At 37.5% G+C, this 19,793-nt stretch overlaps 1 protein-coding gene across 22 annotated transcripts in view; it reads right to left on the bottom strand.

Annotated features, from left to right (window-relative positions):
* Dlg2 (discs large MAGUK scaffold protein 2) overlaps positions 1 to 19,793 on the bottom strand; it is a 1,973,059-nt gene that overhangs the window by 558,546 nt on the left and 1,394,720 nt on the right. For all 22 annotated transcript variants that reach the window (XM_006507776.4, XM_006507769.4, XM_006507767.4 and 19 more), the window contains one exon: positions 18,201 to 18,325. In XM_006507776.4, the coding sequence (XP_006507839.1) occupies positions 18,201 to 18,325 (125 nt within the window). The remainder of the gene's footprint in view (positions 1 to 18,200; positions 18,326 to 19,793) is intronic.

Below are 19,793 nucleotides of genomic sequence, written 5' to 3'. Positions count from 1 at the left end.
GAAAACTGCATAGATTTAGAAGTATGGTAGCATGACATTTGTGCTACAGATACACACACTTTCCCAAGCGATGCCAAGAGGATGCTCTCTTATCTTATCATTCCATCCTCTCTTCTGTTAAAAAGAATGAACTCCAATTTACTCCCCCTGAAGATACACGGTATTATTCAGTCATATTTGCATCCCAGGCAAAACTCCAGTGAAAAAGCAAGGTCTCAACAAAAGCAAAGAACCACTAGCAATAAATCTCAATTACCACTGCAGCCATTCACATTCAGCCAACAAGTACTGAGCATCCACTACATAGTGCAGGGTACATAGTACTGAAAAAACAGTGTTGGGTATAAGAATACTGGCCACTGACTCACAGAATATGGAGATAAACATAAGGTCATAGCATAGCACATAAAACCAACTGAAGTTTAAGAATGTCTTTCATCATTAGAACTTAGGTATTAATTTCAGAGATTTGTTTCTTATTTGACTGATTATTTTAATCCTTGACATTCTATTTTCAGAGAAATAAGAGACTAGAATAAGTAAGAATTCAAGGATGCCAGGCAGAAGACTGCTTACAAGCATGCTCCCTTTTCTGATGGTCATTATTAACCGGGAATGGAGGAGATGTTCACTAATACACACTGACTTTGGAAGAATACAAATCTTACAAGCCAAAAACTTTGCACTTATCAGTGGTCTCTGAGACAGAATATTTATGATGAGTTTTAAAGCATCTTTAAGAATTCTTAAAAACCATGTGCAGAATGCTATGGTGAATAAATTAAAGATGTAATCATGCTTTGTACTGTTCAAGATCACATGCGATACTTGTATACTTATTTTGTTGCATATATCATGTCCCAAATCCATCACTCAGATGCTGGTTTTATGAGAAAAGAAGCCGTGTCTCCAATTTTCATAGCTCGTCAGATAACAAGGTACCACTATCCACCCACTTTTTCTTAGTCTACCTTTCCTTTACTGTTCATATCCACCAGTTGCATTGATCTGGATAAAGCATGTATCCAGAGCTTTCTTTCCATCTTCAGTACCTCCAATCTCCCTGAAATCATGTTCTTCTTCTGCATGTTCTCTTAGAGTCACCTACACGAAGACAGGAGTCCTACTTTCATATTTATAACATCTGGTGTGAACATTAGTCTTTATTATCAGTTGGAATGGAGTTAGAACCACCTTGGTGATTGAGGAATAGAAAATCACCTGAGGGAACAAGATCCACTCTGACTATCACCTATATTCATAGACTAAGGGCTTGAATGGTTTAAGGGGTGGGGGAAAGACAGAGCAGCTGAGGGCAAACATTTCTTTTTCACTTCATTCCTGGATCAGTATGATGTGGGTCCTCCTCAGCAAGCCCTTCCTGGCTCTGATGAATGGAACCCTCTGAATGCATGAGCCAAAATACATCCTTCCATCCTCCTATTTTTACGTCAAGAATTTGGTCGCAGGAACAGAAACCTAATGCAGATAGTGTTACCCATCCCTAATGCAATCCCTTCATGCCAAGTAGCTACCAGACACTCATCATGTTCTACTTTCCTGTTGGCTGTAGAGAATATATGACTTGTGTATGTCCCTCACATCAAATATATTAGAAGCAAAAAGTATATTTTGTCATTAAAATCAATCCACAGAATAATCTAAATGGTATAGTTAACAATTACATATTCTCTAACATGATGTGGAATTACTCAGCATCAAATAACTCAGTACATAAGGCTAAGTCTATAGTAGTTGCTCAATTGAAAGTAAAATAACAGAATATTTGAATGAGAGCATGAATGAATTAACATTTAGAAAATATTATATTAGACTTGACTGCAATACAGTGTGTATCATTGTGATGCCCAAATTTCTGTTCTGATAGCCTGGGCTCAAAGACTTTCTTAACTTCAAACCTATGATTTACTGGAAATATTTGATTTTGGCAAAGGTTGTGAGCAGTCCCCTATACAGCACATAGTGCTAAATTGCCTGAAGCTACTAATTTTCAAAGGAACATGATTAGCAAGACTGCTTTTTGACCTTTCCTGAGCTTTAAAAATCAGCTATTATTGTTTATGCAATTTTATAATTTCCAAACTCCCCATTTCTCTGTAAGCTCAATCACATTTCATAACATAAATTCAAATTAATTTTGTGATGAAAACTCATGACATACTTTGAAATTACTGGTGACATTTTGTGATTTCATAAAAGCAAGCTAGAGCTCCCCTTACTAATATATGCTTGGTCTCTTACATTATCCTTCAGCTACAGACAAAAATCCAGAGGGGGCATGAGGATAATGCATGAGGAAGGACACCCTTGCCCACAAAGATCATGTTACTTTCCAGGTACTCAGATCATTGAAATTCATAATTTTCTCTTCTGAAGTACAAAGCAATCCACAGTTGTCAGTGACTCTGACTTGGGTTTTTTTTTTCCATGACCTTATAACTGTCCATGAAACTTCATTTTTGAGCATAAAAGAACAGAGGACTCTATAATGAGAAATTTTGTGGAATTACATAGTAAAAGAGTCTGCATACATGAGGGCAGTAATATAGTAAAGCTTCCAGAAGATAAAAGAAATCTACAATTAAAGCGACTGATTTTTTTTTCTAACACCCCTGTGACCCATATGGTGGTCTCTGATACTGACTTCTGACTATTTAGCATTTTTCCATTTATGAAACACGCCAAACACATCTTCTCTTGCATGCATAAAATCTAGAAATATCCTAGTTAGATAAAGCTGCACTTTTAAGTAGAAAAGCTGGGTAAATGTGGTTGTATTTGTCCATTGAAAACAAAAATCCCAACTGTACTTACATTTTCATTGTTTTAGAATTACAGGTATATGGTTTAATATATTGAAGTAATTTTATCAATTATATGTTAGTAATAATCAGAATATTTTAGTCTTAAAGAAATGTTTACATATTTAAAGTTTTATAATCAGGATATCTGAGAAAACACAGCACTTTATTTATACGTGTAGTTGTGTCTCACATAACTTCCTGGGCATGGACCAGAAGGTCTCACATTAAAATAGATCAGGCTAAAACACTGTGAAAATGTAAAGGAGAAACATAAGTTCAAGGAGAAAAAAAAATGAACAACTAGATCTTTCCATTCTGATTTCTAATCATGAGTACTGCCTTACAGCCTCAGTAGATAGATTCCACTGGAGGTATGTGAAATAGTGATGTAGTAGAGAAAATGGGGTTTCACAATTTACAGAAGGCCAGAAATTGAAATCCCATACTAATATTTAATTTATGATTTAAATGGTACCATTTTGAAACATGTAAAATGGAGCATACTTGGGTTTTTTTTTTAGGGGTGAAGACAAATAGGCTTGTGGAGATTAAAGTGGAGATGTAGAAAAGGGGTGACCAGGGGGAGCAAAGCATAAGAGACTAGGGCTCAGGAGAAGAGTGATGTCATATGGACAAAGAGGAGAGATAAACAGATTATACCTGCTTTGGCTAAATCTACTGTACCAGTTATATTGGGAGAAATGTATTCTATATTATTCTTGGGTGGCATACAGTGAAGAGTTCAGACTAGAATTTGGCAAGATGAGAGAGATTATGAAAAAATAAATAAAAATCTAGAGAGATTATGTGCAAACTGTTCTTCTGATAGGCTTGGATCATGAGACTATGAGACTGTGAGTAAGTTAAGATGTAAGCTACTGGTACCTTTTCTAAAAACAACAGTTACAAAACATTTGGATATCCACAGAATGACTGAAGAAAGGTTAGTTCTAGAGATATAAGCTATAATATAATTAAATGATAAATGACAAGAATTGACATATTTGGGGTACCATGGGAGGTGGTCCTGCAGGACTCAGTTATTTGTGGGTGCGAGGGGGGACCGCGAACCTGGGAGAAAATGGGATGGGAGAGAAAAGAGAAGTGAAGACCAAGTAGATCGTTCCTATCAAGGTCTCCGTTTATTAGGCTGAAACGCTAGGTTTTAAAGCATACATCGAGGGGAACAGGGAGGGGTTGAGGGGGAATTAACAAAGAACAAAGAAGTGGTCATCAGGGGACATGAGGGCCGAAGTCAGGTTCTAGGCGGCGGGCACTCTGCGTCTTATCTCAGGAATTCGGATCCTCCTTAACAACCTTGGGTGTCAGGCCCGGCTCAGCACATAACTCATGTCAGTGGATGTCATGGGAGTAAGGAAGAGATAAGGAAGAGGGGACTATAATTCAGCTTTTACAGCCTCAGGTGCCAGGAAGGAAACAGGGAGAAGGGAGTGAGGACCGGCTCCTAGCACAAGGCCATTTGGCTTGTCAGGGTGGGAGATAGTGAAAAGCTCGCTTGCTCACAGTATGGTCTCCAACATGGGGTGTCACAATTCAAGCATGTGTTTGCTTGGCATGAGATCACCAAAAAATATCTCCATCCGATGGTTTCAGTGTTTCGGTCTTTTTACTTATTTATTTATTATTTATTTTATTTATTTACATTATAAATGTTATCTCCCTTCCCAGTTCCCCCTCCATGGGTCCCCCTGCCCCCTACCCTTTGCCTCTAAGAGGGTGCTCCCCCACCCACCTACTCATTCCCTCTAGCTTGAATTTGAAGCACAGAAAGAGGTGGATGGGAAGGATTGTAGAGAGGAAAAGGAAGGGAGAGATATTGTAATTTTATCATAATTTCAAAAATAAAATAAAAATAGTATTTCCTTTATATTCAACAGTAACGAAAGCCTATAAAGTTTAGTCTTTAAGCATATTTTAACTTGAATCATTTCTCAGTATGGTGTTAGATTCTTATTTCAAGCTGCTGTCTCTTATTGTATGAATTGGGTCAATCAGTCCTTAAGCCCTAGATAGACTTTCACACCCATCAGATAACTTCTGTATAGGCCATGATTCATCTTAGTCACTTTTCCTGTGGTAACACACTCAAGGTTTCAGCTTTGGAGACAAACCACCACCACCACCACCACCACCACAACAGCCACAACAACAACAAAACCCTACATTATATAGCACCCAAGTTTTTCCTGGCCTGGTTTCTCATGTCCTTCTCTTTATTCTCATGGTGTGATTTTTCTGTCTCTGGAGCACCCATGTCATCGACATGCTCCCTTCATGTGCAGACCTTTGGCCACACTATCTTGGCCTACAGAACATTCAGTAGGCCCAGTCACTTACTCTGTGTTTCAGTTTAAACAGCACCTCTCCACAGCCTTCCACTGAACACTCTGTGTACAGCACCCACTCAGTATTTCTATGCCTATTACAATTTGAAAGAGACTGTCTTTAATGGTGGTGAAACTGCTTTCTTGTTTCCTTCTCAATTCCAAGTCCATGCACCCTCACACACACAGCAAAAAATCAGTCTCCACAGGACTAGTGCATAACAGAGGTGGAAGGGGAAAATGGAAGATTCTACCTATTGAATATTTATTTGTTGTGTATCAAGTTACACATCAAAAAATTTACTAACTTCACTGACATCACTGCAACAAATGACAGTCACCTTCAAAATATCTTATTCACCTTGCTCAATTTCCTGAGACCATCAGTTCTCACTCTCCACATAACAAAAAATTATTTGACTCACCTGCTTGACTCATTCATGTCTACATGTTGGATGGTGTGACCCAAGTATTTTACAAGTGGTGATGCACAGGTGATGAGGATATTACACAGAAACTATCCCTAATGACTCTTACAAGTGGCACAATTGACTAATCAACAGAAAGTCTTACAATGAAGCTATCATCTAGATAGGTACTACTTAACAATACTGTGTATCTATTGATAACGACTTAACACAGGCCATTCCTTATTCTACCTGGACATGAAGCTGAGAAGGTATTCTTTCATTCATTGTCTTCTAGAATAAAGCAATAGTGTTTTATTTTTTAAATTTTCCACGTTTCTCTTTAGTGCTCTGTTACTAAACTGAATTATAATAATGAAGGGGATGAATTGAAGGTAGACGAAGAAGCAGTTATATCAACATTTCAATTATTACTGATGTATTTCAGATTATAAATTGTAGCTCTAATGTCTACATTCAAATGATCACATTAACTTGTATAACCACAATGGTGTGGACAAAATTAGTTTTCATAGACCAGTTCTAGGACACTGGACTGTGTATGTCTTTTGAGTTCTTACTCAAGTGTTGGAGCAACATTCTTACTTCTATTTTAGAAGCAGTTTTATTTTGGAAAAAGCTGTTCTTTCTTTTTAAAACTTATTTTATTTATTTATTTATTTATCTTTTTCATCTATCCCCAGTACTGAGATGAGGGTACAGAGAGACTGGTGGGATCCTGAAGTTCAGTGTCCAGCCAGTTTTGTCTAATATATGAAGCTTAGGTTCAGTGGGAGGCCTTGTCTCAAAAAGTGAAGGTAGTCAGTGATTGAAAAAGATAATAGATATTAACCTCTAGTCGATACACACACACACACACACACACTCTCACACACACATTCATGCATACACACAGACACAAAGACACATATACCTACAGTGATAAATACATATACTCCACTCACAACATAACACACAAACACACCAAAAGAAAAGAAAAGAAAAAAGAAATCATGTACTTAAATGTGAGCTTTCAATAAATAAATAGATTGGTGATGAGATTATTAATGATTTAGCTTAATTAAGAAATACTTGTATTTTCAAAAGTTTCTGCAAGAAACATCAATTATTTTATACAAATTATCTTCAAGTACAAAGTTATTGGATTCTTATTATCTTTTGATGCTGGCTTGTTTTATGACTATATTGTAATCCATACCACTCAGTCATTTTCTTATAAGATGATATATATATGTATATATTGAATCTTATTAAAGATTTATTTTAGTTTTAAATTTGCGTGTTTCTACACATGGGTATATTTACATGTGTGTAGGTGCCTCAGTAGGTACATGCTGGGAATCAAGCTTGGGTGCTCTACAAAAGTAGAACACGCTCTTGCTTATGAGCCATCTCTCTAGCTCCAGTACTTTTAACTGTTAATATTGTGACTTGCATATTTGTATGTCTTTGTTTTCATAGATTCTTATGTATATGCCCAGTTAATTCTCTTTAAATAATTGCAACCCCATGCTGTATTGAAAAAGATTTTGGAGTCTCTGCCATTCATAAGTAAATGAACATTGTGACAAATGTGTAATAAGCTAAGTAAAAGGGACTACTGTGATTAGATTTAAGTTTCTACTATCATAAGATACAGGACTGAATGTTATAATAAGTAGATTAAAGAACAAACAAGAGCACGTTGGATCCAGTGTGACTGTTGCGGTATTAAGGAGAATTAGTCTCATAGTTTCTTTCTTAAGATGCATATGCCAATAAAATGGCAGTCATATAAAGCAAATAATTAAGGTATCATTAAGAAAAAAGAAAAAATTCTCTGTTCAGGTGACAGTGGGAGCTAACATTGTAAACTCAGTATGAAAAGTTCTAAAAGCCAGTAACTCTACAGACAAGATATGTGCAAATAAATTTTCCTTTTATTGGGCCTGAAAAATATGATTGTATTTCCTTTACTATACTTTCCAGTTAACAGTTAAGGTTAAGAGATCAGTATTAATGGCCATTGCAAGAAGAATCTATGAGTCCAAGGCAAGGCAAATCCCTGGAATGTGTTCCTATCATGCTTAAGTAGATATAGTTTGGTATATTTGCCTAGCCAAAGGATTGCATTGTGCTTTTGTGGCTATGTAGATTTCTTCCCAAGTTCATAAGCACAGGGTAATGGCAACAGTGTGGTGCACAATCCTAGGCTAAAAAGAGGCCCCCAACCAACTATGTTAAGAAGTAGGTAGAGTTTGTGTATGTAAATTGCACTGTACACATGTTCTGAGGACCTTCTCAGGGAAGGAGGAAGCTGGTGGAAGGACTGTAAGGAGAGGCTGTGACCCTGGGGTGCTTTCCAGGTGCTGAAAGGTCCTTTTATTGAATTATGATTAGTCTACATAAACTAATTTGAATCTGATTTTCAACTCCACTTCCTCAGGGAAACTAACGTATAATTTGTTTTTCCAGATGAGGTGTCATCGTGGGTAGGTCAGGAGTACCACATAGAGGCTATTACGAAGGATGCAGTGAGCCCTGCAACAAAGATCATGTGAGACTTCTTTGGACTATTGCCTCACTTCTGCCAAAGTCTGTGTCCTATAACCTGATTGAAATTTAGGTCCTCTCTGTAAGTGAACTTTAGGCAGGCTCCTTCTCAATGAGGCTCTGACCTTGAGTTTCTGTGTTCACCCTTGTTAGACTTGCATGGCTGTTTTTAGCAAGAATCCTGCCAAAGCAGCTTAAGAACCACCCCTCACTCCGATATCTGATCACCTAAGCCTTCAGAAATAATCCTGTTAGGTCGATTTAGCAGGCATCTCTCTTTCTCTACCCCCCTACCCCCAGTGCTTTCTCCTATCTGTTCTCTGTTAATAAGCAGGACCCTGCTCCTTGTCTGTAAATCTCCATTTCTCTATGTGGGATTTAGAAATGACCTCATTTCTATAGTGAAGTCTCTCCCTACCGCAATATCCTCATATAAAACTTGTTCTTACCAGTTTAACTAGTGCTTTGCCCTGGATCTAGTCCTCCATTGCGGGAGGAAGGGATCCAGGAGCTCTAACACTTTTCTAATTTTACCATCCAACTGTTAAGGTCGTTTGCAGTGACTTGATCCTTGCACAGACCTGGCTTCATTATTAGGTCATTCTAAAAAAATGGTAGAATATGTAATTCCATCGGAAAACCAATCCTGATAATAACCAGGACTACCTTTAAATTGGAAATCAGAAGGACATTTGATAGCACCTCCTCTTCTCTCCCCTGCTTCTTTGTCCTGGGATTGCTCTCAGTGACACTATAAATTTACCGCAATATGAATCAAAAATGGTTTCAGAATATTAGAATAGCAACATGTCTTCTTGAGAGGATATTAGAAATGCATAAAAATTAGAGGCATGGTGTATAAAGTTTAAACCAACTCTTGGCTATAAAAATGCCTTATGGATTAATTCTTCTGAGAACTGGAGATTCATTCTGTACAAAAACTTAATTTCTTGGCAACAATAATAATATTCTGAACTTCTCAGATTCTCAAAAATCATCAGGCAATTAGAATAAAAATTTGAAATGAAAAACTCCTCAAATTCTTCTGCATTCCTCATTTTATGGCTAAAGATGCTGCAGTGAAGAAGGTCTGTAACCTTCCTAGGGCATCCTGTCTAGAAAATGTCTCCAGGTCTCCCAGTTCAGGAGAACAGTATAAGATTCTTGTTAGCTTTTATGCTGAGCTAGTTGCAGATCTAAAAACAATGCCAGAAATTTCTCCTATGTACAAAGCAGGAGCTAGAGTTGAATTAGAAACTTTAGAGCACATGATGTCAATTTAAGGGATACACACATTGAATCCATGGTTTTTTTTTTTTTAGGTATTTTCTTCATTTACATTTCCAAAGCTATCCCAAAAGTCCCTCAGACACCCCCCCCACACACACATTCCCCTACCTACCCACTCCCACTTCTTGGCCCTGGCGTTCCCCTGCACTGAGGTATATAAAGTTTGCAAGACCAAGGGGCCTCTCTTTCCAGTGATGGCCAACTAGGCCATCTTTTGATACATATGCAGCTAGAGTCAAGAGCTCCGGCTAGGCCCCGGTGTAATCTCACAAGAGAAAGCTATATCAGGGTTCTTTCAGCAAAATCTTGCTAGTGTATGCAATGGTGTCAGTGTTTAGAGGCTGATTATGGGATGGATTCCCGGGTATGGCAGTCTCTAGATGGTCCATCCTTTCATCTCAGCTCCAAACTTTGTCTCTGTAACTCCTTCCATGGGTGTTTTGTTCCCAATTCTAAGAAGGGGCAAAGTGTCCACACTTTGGTCTTCATTCTTCTTGAGTTTCATGTGTTTCGCAAATTGTATCTTATATCTTGGGTATTCTAAGTTTCTGGGCTAATATCCACTTATCAGTGAGTACATATCGTGTGAGTTGTTTTGTGATTGGGTTACCTCACTCAGGATGATGCCCTCCAGGTCCATCCATTTACCTAGGAATTTCATAAACTCATTCTTTGTAATAGCTGAGTAGTACTCCGTTGTGTAAATGTACCACATTTTCTGTATCCATTCCTCTGTTGAGGGACATCAGGGTTCTTTCCAGCTTCTAGCTATTATAAATAAGGCTGCTATGAACATAGTGGAGCATGTGTCCTTCTTACCACTTGGAACATCTTCTGGATATATGCCCAGGAGAGGTATTGCAGGATCCTCCAGTAGTTCTATGTCCTATTTTCTAAGGAACCACCAGAATGATTTCCAGAGTAGTTGTACAAGCTTGCAATCCCACCAACAATATGATAGTATATATAAGTGACCCTGAATCCATGTCTTAGCAATCCCATCATTAGTCAGTAAAGAGGCAATAAACTATTCTGTTTTATATCCCCCTCCCAAGTGTAACTAGGTAACTGGATTTCATGAAACACTCTGAATCAATTCTCCTGACTTTTAAAGGAATCCTGCAATTTATACTCAGTTTTGAAATCAGAAATGAAAACTCTTGGATAATACTTATAGTGTTGACATTTTAATATCTGGGGCATAAGGTCAAATGTCTGCTGTCAAGTTTAGGAAATGGGGACATGGTTTGATATTTGCTTATGTAAAGGTTACTCAGACACACATGGAGTCTGAAGCAAAGTGTCATCCCCCAGGTAAATGGACACAAGAATGGTGAAGGTAAGATACTTTGTTTTTGTTTGTATGTTTTAGAAAGAACTTAAAGTAGGGTGAATAGGGAGGAGGAAAGGATCAGGAGGAACTTCGGTTTGGGGAAAAATAGAATCAAAATCAGTTTAAAATTTAAAAAAAAATAAAATAAAATAGACAAAATGAAGTTAAAATGCAGCAAATCACTCCTTTAACTGGACAACAACATGTGAAAGATATTTGTAAGTATTTTGTAACAAAAAAAATTGTACAGTAGTTCTTATAAGTAAAGCTTTAGTTGAGTATAATTTACAAATTTTGCTTCTTTTTTTAAAGAGTATATAATACAGTCCCCCCCCTTTTTTTGCACTTCCACATAGTAGAATGGGTCCAATGTAATCACAGGAGATTTTATCAAAAGGACATGGTTGTTGGAGCTAGTGTCAGAGAAGGAAATCAAAAAACAAGAGTTCAACGCTCCATCATGACATATTCACGAGGCAATGGATGCAAGTGCTTTTCAGAAACTAAGGGAAAATATAATTAAACAAAAAAGAAAACCCAAGAAAACCAATAATCTCTTGTGGTGTTGAAGCTGCCCTATATCCTGTTGAGTTGATCTTAGGAAGGTTGATCTTTTGGAACTTTCTTATCCCGTATTATGAAGGAGCATATTTGTATTACTTGAAGCCACAAGATGTGATATCTTGTTACAGCAAGGGTAATAAACTAGTATAGATATAGTCTAACTACTCTGATATTGTATTGATTTTCTATTGTAGAGTTATATTATGGCTATAATTAAATTATCAGATATGTTATTTGAAAGTATTTTTCTCTTGCTTTGAAAGTTGCTTTTAATCTTTACAATGTATTTTGAAATCAAGAGAAGGTTTTAGTAGGAGTTTGTAACCCCATAGAAAGAACAACAATATCATCCAAGCAGAACCCCCAAATTTCCCAGGGACTAAACCACCAACCAAAGAGTACACACGGGGGCAGGGGACCCATGTCTCCAGCTGTATATGTAGCAGAGAATTGCCTTATCAGGCATCACTGGGAGGGGAGCCCCTTGGTCCTATTGAGGCTCAATGACCCAGCATAGAGGAATGCTAGGGCACTGATGAAGGAGTGAGTAGGCGGGCAGGGGAGCACCCTCATAGAGTCAGGGGGAGGGGGAGAGGATAGGGGACTTGTGGAGGGAATCTGGGAAGGGGAATAACATTTGAAATATAAATAAATAAAGTACCTGATAAAAAAGAAAAAGAAAGAAATGTTTTTTAGGTGAAATCTAATTTATCTGTTTTTGTTTTTTACTTTGTTACTTGTCCTTTTGGCACCATGTGGAAAACATTGCCCAGTTTAAGGTTTTAATGATTTATCCATATTCTTTTAAAGTTTCATAATTTTAGCTTATATGTTTAGGTTTATGAATCATGTTGGGTTAATGTTTGTATATGGTGTCAAATAAGGACCCAGATTCATTTTTTGGCATGTAGATATTCAGAAATCTCAAAACAGTATTCTAACAACAACAACAACAACAACAACAACAACAACAACAAAACAACAACAAACAACAAACCCACACTTGCTTGCTGCAAAAATATTTCAAATACCTTTATCTAAGTATTTAGCAAGAGTCTAAAAGGGAGGAATCATTGAGGGGCTTCCTGAAGCTCTGAAACATGGCAGGTGGGTGCCTGATATCCTCACAGGAGTGCAGCTGAAGTACTTAGAAATTTTCTCATGTAGTGTTCAACAGTTGCAGACTTCCTGCTGACAGTCACTTCAAGGTTACTTACAGAAAGAGGTTTCTTTCTCTTGTCCAAGTCGGCTATCTACATACTATGGCTGATAATATGAGTAAGAGGAAACCAAAGAAAGGACAGGACTGCCACCCCATCCTCTATTTTATTTTATTTGGCTAGAGATGAAAGGGGACAATCTATGAGTCAACTGAAATTCCAACCATTTACAGAGCCGCTGAGGCCCCTGTTGCCATTTTCCTTGAACAGTGGTCAAGGCACTTCTCATGGAAACCTTCAGCTCAGAGTCACAGCCAGGTTTGGAATGGGATTTGACATCATAATAGCAATTTAAAAAAAGTTGACTTAACTCTGAAAGCACCAAAAGCCTCTACTTTTGAATGGAAACTTTAACATAAGCATGGTCACTGGAATACCATAATCAGTTGGGTTATGGTAGAAATGGAAATGTACAGGGTGATTCATGGAGATTTTATTTGCAATCATAGATGTTCACAGAGCTTCAAAATAGAGAGTTATCTAGTAGTGAAGTAATCTCTTATATTATTTCACTTGCTGGGAATATTTTATTTCCTTAGACTGCCTCAAGTATGTCCTTCAATGTGGGGTTCCTGGAAAATATTCTCTTTGTTCAACTTGGCACTTGTGATTTTCAGACAAAAAATTGAATCTAAGTTCAGTTTTCCCACTTCCTAGTTATATGATATTTTCATTTTCCACTTATTGCCAATCTTTATTTATTAATCTTATCTTTATTTCTCTTTTTCCTCTTCTCTGTTTCTTTGCCTGTTCCTTTCTTTTTCTCCACATGTTCTTAAGTTATCTGTGACTTAATGAATATACATCAATGATACCACATAAGGTATGACTGTTCAAGGACAGTAAAAAAGACAATCTTGTCACTTGGACATGGAGAATGGATTCTAGTCAATGTCCAAAGGGTGAAATCTCAGCATAATTAACATTACTGTTTGAACATATACATTGTGTTGTATTTTATAAGCACCATTACTTGTAAACAGAAATAGAGGTAATAAATGAAGCAATAGACCTAAAGAAAATAACACCTCTTTTCATTCTGTCAAGAAATAGAAATGATTGTGTCGAGAGCTAGGAGATTAAATTGTGTCACTTGTCAGGAGCTGGCAAGCAGCCCTCTTCTGCACTCTGCTTTTAGGCTGTAGACAGGTTTAATAAATGCACCATTGTGTAAAATGTCATTGCTGCATGGCCAAGCAAAGGATGTCATGTGATAGCTCTTCCCCAGGAAGACATGTCAAATTTGGTCCTTGAGAATCTAGGGACTTCAGGCTACACTGAGAGGATTTTGTGATTCAGATATAAAGACAGAAATAAAACATAGTTTTTAGAAGATGAAAATGTATCTATTTTTCTAGGAAATAAAAAAGCAAAACAAAACTAGTGCTTTTTCTACCACAGGCTAATCTTTAAAGCCAAGGGATGCTTTCAAATCTTAATGACTGCTTCTAAAAGCCAAAGTACCAATGGGTAGTAAGTTCTTCAAAGTTCCACCTTACTACCAATTAAATACATGCCAGAAAAACAGATATCTACCACTGCATGCTATGTGTATGTGTAATCATGGGGAATAATGACAAAATTTTGAAAAATGTTCATCTATCATTATTGGTCTAAGCAAGAGATTTCCACAAGGCTATGTCTATTTGGAGGTTATAATGTGACCTTAATTATATGACCTAACTGGGGGTCATCATAGAATGCCTATTCCTAGCATTGAGTTTATTCTTAGCTTCTGAAGGCTTGGTGCTCAAGTTCAGCAGTCTGATGGGTCTCCAGGTAACTGAATTTCATTTGGGTCTCATAATTAGTATATCTACCCTTTCAGGTCATTGTCTGCATAAGCTTCTTGATCTACATGATCATATGTCAAATGTACTAGTAGACAAGTAGAAAACTAAAGGCTTCAAAAGAGCCCAAGGCCACATAGCTAGAAAGTAGACCATGTAACCCAGGTCTTCTTAGTCTAAACATTGGACTATTTACTGGGAGATCCAATGAGACAGGGCCTCAGCTTGGAGTCTAGTTTATGTGGGGAGAAGTCCTTTTCTCACTTTACCTGTGCTTTAAAGCTGCATAAATACATTGCATTGGTTGTAGTTTAGCATGCACAAGAAAGTTTCTCATGTTTTTAAGATTTCTAGACAGACACATATGCACGCAAGCACACATGCATGCACACACATTTATATATTCCTAGTCAGGTACTGCCTAAATATTCACTAGGCATTTAGTAACTTGAAATGATACCATCTCCATTTTTAAAGTTACCTTTAGTATCATGCTATTGTGTAACCAAGAAAAGAGGGGACTTGAAAACATAGGAACAAGAAGCTTGGGAAGGACACAGAGTGAAAGAAGGCTGAAGACCATGGAGACAGGCAGATAAGGAGGAAAGGGGAGTGCTGTCAGAACGTCTTGTGTGCTTATTATGTGCTTTGGACTTCAGTAATCTCAGTGTATTTTCAGAACATTTTAGTGACTTGGCCAGTACTCTCACCATCTGACAGATGAGAAATACCCATAAGGGAAGTTTCACTCCTCCAAGGTCAAGTCTGTTAGTATTAAGCCTTATAATCCATGGATTTCGAGAGTCTGAATAGGGGACTTTTCTCTATGTCCTTGGGACAAATGGCCAGACAAAAGTAGCCCTTGGATCTTGTCACTTCAGCTTTATATGTTGCTCCCATCATACTGAGAAAATGCTTGTATGGGATTAGTTTGGGCCTGTGTATTATCCTCTCCTGGTAATAATTGTTGGATTCAAGATGCTTTGATGTTTTATGTCAAATGCTTTATCTTTTAAGGTGTCATTCTTCCTGGCTCCAGTTTCCCTCCATAAAATGTTGGTCTTAGACATGATTACCTCCCCAATTCTAATAATCTGTATTTAAGTCACAAGCCAGGTTTTCAGCTGATAGTTATCTTTGAACTCTAGATGTTTTTATATCAGTCAAGAACATGGGAGGGATTAACCTTAATAATATTAGAAGGTTCTACCAAAACAAAGGAGAGACTCAAGAACTTTCTTCATACAGAGAAAGGAGGTACTTTAGATTAGGGAGTAGATATATCTTATTGTTTCAGGGAGAAGCATAGGACAGAATTGTTCAGGTTTTTCAGTGCACAACCACTGGAGGTGATGCTCACACATAGCCTGGGAAGCCAGAACAAGGACTAAGAAACAGATCAGAATGAAGGGATTCGTAGATCAGCATATTCGTAAGAACACACTGCATATAGTGAATACTCTACAAATGTTGCCATTCAGGATTATATGCAACCATGGAGTTAAGTTCCCAAGAAAAGAAGCTTCCCTTTTCTATAGACATGAGTTTTCCATTTATGATTGGTAGGCAACAAAAGGTGGTATTCTCAGAAATGCTGTTCTTTTATTCCTAACCTCAGAGCAAGCACTTAAGAACTGTTCTACCTCAAACCCAACGCAAGAATTTACTAGGAAGGTGAAAGATCATTCTGTTTCAGATAGCAAATAGTTGAGGATGATGAGTAAGGCCCTCAAATTTCTAAATTATTATTCCTACAACCATTCTGATTCCTCCTCCTCCTCCTCCTTCTCCTCCTCCTCCTCCTCCTCCTCCTCCTCCTCCTCCTCCTCTTCCTCCTCCTCCTCCTTCTCCTCCTCCTCCTTCCTTTTTTCATCCCTCTTTGAGACAGAGTCTCAAGTCTCATTTTGTAGCCTAGGTTGGATCATAAATCACTTTTTAGCTGAGGCTTGCCCCAAATTCATGATAAGCCTCCTGCCTTAGCATTTCAAATGCTAGAACTATAGGCCGAAATCATATGCAAATGAACCTGAAAAAAATACAGCTCTTCTCAACAAGCTGCAAAGATGCAGCTGTCTAATGTAATCACTGTATCAGAACAGCCTGATAGAGAATAGATGTCTTTGCCTATTTCAAAAGAAAAATAGAAGACTAGGTTATTCATGTGAAATGAAAACACACTGAGCAAGGGTATGAGCCTTGTATTCCTGCTTCACTCACATTTCCCAATGCGATGCCATGCTGGCAATGCCACATTGACCTACAGGACCTCCTTTAAGCCTCCTTTAAGTCACTTCTCTCATAAACCACAGAAAGGTTCCTATTAGTTCACTTCCTAGAGGCTTTGACCATGGTCTTTGGCTTTGGCCCACTCAGCCCAGTCTCAGCAAGAACTGTACTGAATTGACTTGGCAGAATTCCCTCACCCTTGATATCTGGTCAATTACCTTACATCTGTCCTTTAATATCTTCTCACTCTGGCCTTCCTTCAGCCAGGACTTTGCCAACTCCCTTTAGCCGGAATGTACCTCAGTGCTAATATTTTTTTCTTAGTAATGACTTATGTCTTTACATCTCATCAATTCTTAGCTATAGGGTGCCAGTTGTTATAGTTGTATCCAGGAATGTGTCCTTTCTTTCTCCTCCTTTAAAAATCTGAAACCTAGCAACACTTCTTGAAGAATCTTCCCTATAATTTTCAACAATCCCCATAAGTTTCCTCCCTTAACATCAATTTTATCCTCAATGTCAATTTTACCTCTTTTTCCTATTTATTAATATCACAGATATGCATTAGCAAGCATTTATTGAACCGTTTATATCCACATGATAGGTAATTTAAGATATAACCAGCTAGAGTGGCCTGCAATTTTAACCCCAGGATTTGACAGGTTTAAACAATAGTACCACAAGTGTGAGGGCATCCTTGCTTATATTGTGAGAGTTTGTTTAAAAAAAAAAAAAAAGGATCTATTGATATAATTGCATCTTCTTGACCTATATGAATCTATAACCAAGTATGGTTATTTGTAATATATATATACATTTATTATATATTATATACATATATTATTTATTATATATTTGTTATGTATAATGTATATTGGATGGCTTCTGTAAGTTTCTGAACCCTTAAATTTTTGTGCCTTTTAGAAGTTGTTCCTAATTCCTAGTTGTATTGTATATTAGTTATTATTTGCTCCATGTGGGTGATTTTGATTTCTACAACCCATTTCCAGGTTCTAAAAGAACAGGGCCAGGCTCCAACTGCTACTGCTTTGTCCCTAGGTACTATCTTGGTTCTACTACACCCACTTAACTCAGCTCACAGTCTTTTACCAAACAAAGCAGCATTTCTTCTAGTATCCCAGACAATTTACTTTCTCTATGTCTCAGTTCAGTTTTATGCAGTATCTTAATGCATTACCCAATTATGTTGTAAGATCTAGAATCTTCCAATGAGAGTTCCTCTGATTCTCTGTAAGCATCTATATAAAACCCTGTGAAAGCTTCTATATCCATGCCTTTAACAGTACCTGAGTTCCTAATGTACAGTGTTGATTCTAGATACTCTACTGTTGACTTAATTCATATTATTGTTCTTTCCAAGTAGACATAGGACCCCATGAGAATCAAAGATAACCCCTCCTGACAGTGTCTGGCCCAATGTCACATTTGTTAGGTATCAACATGCACAAATTTGATACAATTTGAATTTCAACGAGTACGAAAAGATTTGCAGTGTCACTATAGAAAACCTTGATAACCTTCCAAGTCCCGAAATTTTATAAAATTATTGTTCTCCAAAGGTATAAATGTGACTACCTGATGCAGTGGATCAACTGATCGAGTCGTTTTAATGCTTTTGATCTTTACCTGAGTCTGCCATCCTCTGCCGCAGCACCTCCTGGAATAATCTTCGTAATAAATATGCCAGGGTCATCTCCAATGTGGGGATTATCTGTCCCTCCAGCAATACTGAATCCCAGACCTGAATTTCCCTGTAGAAACAATAAATGGATATTAAATGATGTGCTGTCATCTAAAACCTAGTCCCCTGGCTCTTTGTGTTATCATGTTACTACTCAAATGGAAATTTGGTGATAGCAGTCTTATGTACAAAACCATAAAGCTTGCTGTCAGCAGACACAGCAAGGTCAGAGGAACTCTCCTGTCTTTGCTTTGCAATAACTCAAGGAGTGGTGTAATTTTTACTTAAAAATGATTCCCTTATGCAGCAGTTAAAATAATCATTATCAATAAGAAATGAAATTTTGAAAATAAAGCACATGGGACATTCAAAGGATTTTTAGAATATCAACTATGAAAATATACATTCACATGAGAAATGGAAAGTGATGATATAAAACCCAAGATGTGATAGAATAGTTAAATTTGTGTGATGATGCCCTGTTTCCTCAACTTCAGTTGCTTTATAAATTATTCATTAACAAATGGGCTCCAGTGTAAAACACTTGGACATGAGAAGGCAGGGCCCCCTTCTACAGCCAGGACACATGAGAGACTTCCAGTGCTGAACAAAGACCATTTGCAGTGGCAACAGACAAGCCATATGTTACTTCTTCAGTAGGAAAGTTTGAGCAGCACACTTTCTGGTAAACTTTGCATACTTTTTTAGATTACAGTAATTGACATCCAATATGCATGTGCCTTCCAAAAATAAGGCAGACTGAGAGATCCCTCAAAATTCACTTATCATCTCCAAACATTTCTTACTTACATATTCTCTTTGATCCATATCACCATGGTTACCTTCTGTTTCCACAATTGTGTCTTGATATTGTTCCAGTTCACATTTTACTTTAGTCATTTCCCCACATCTAGGTACTTTTAAGATTAACTATTTTAAATGGCAAAGTAATATCTCATTAAGATCATTTAGCCTCACTTATTTAACTTGCCTGCTGCTAGGTACTTAATTTTGTTCATGCTAGTACCACAGGTATAGCTTATTCAGTTTATGGTTGCTTGATTAAGTTCCACTCTGGGGTAAAAAAACAGATAAAGAATAAAATTTTAACACTTAAACCAGAGAAATTAACTAGGGCACTCAATTAGTCATAAAACCCTAGTGTCAAGACAAAGTCAGATATAAGTTGATAGTTATGCTACAGTAAATGGCAAGGTAGTGTTCAGCGATATTTTTGGTGAGTATGCTTGTGTGTGCACCTGGGGTGGCAGTACACACACCTGTGTGTGCACATGAAGATACTGGAGGAGAATGTTAGGAGCCTTCCTTTATGACTTTCTACCCTTCTCCTGAGACCAGGTCTCACTGAACTTGAAGTTTTCCATTTTTGACCAAGGCTGGCTGCCATCCTGTCTCTCTCCCAGTGACAATTACTGAGGCTGTAGGTGGGTATGCCTATACACATGTGTGCTGCAAAACCAAACTGACGTCTTCTTCCTGGATGAGTACTATCATATGTGAGCACCTAGAATTTCTCC

This window comes from Mus musculus, chromosome 7, assembly GCF_000001635.26.
Source record: "Mus musculus strain C57BL/6J chromosome 7, GRCm38.p6 C57BL/6J".
Classification (NCBI taxonomy): domain Eukaryota; kingdom Metazoa; phylum Chordata; class Mammalia; order Rodentia; family Muridae; genus Mus; species Mus musculus.
This window is presented reverse-complemented; position numbering and strand designations above follow the sequence as displayed.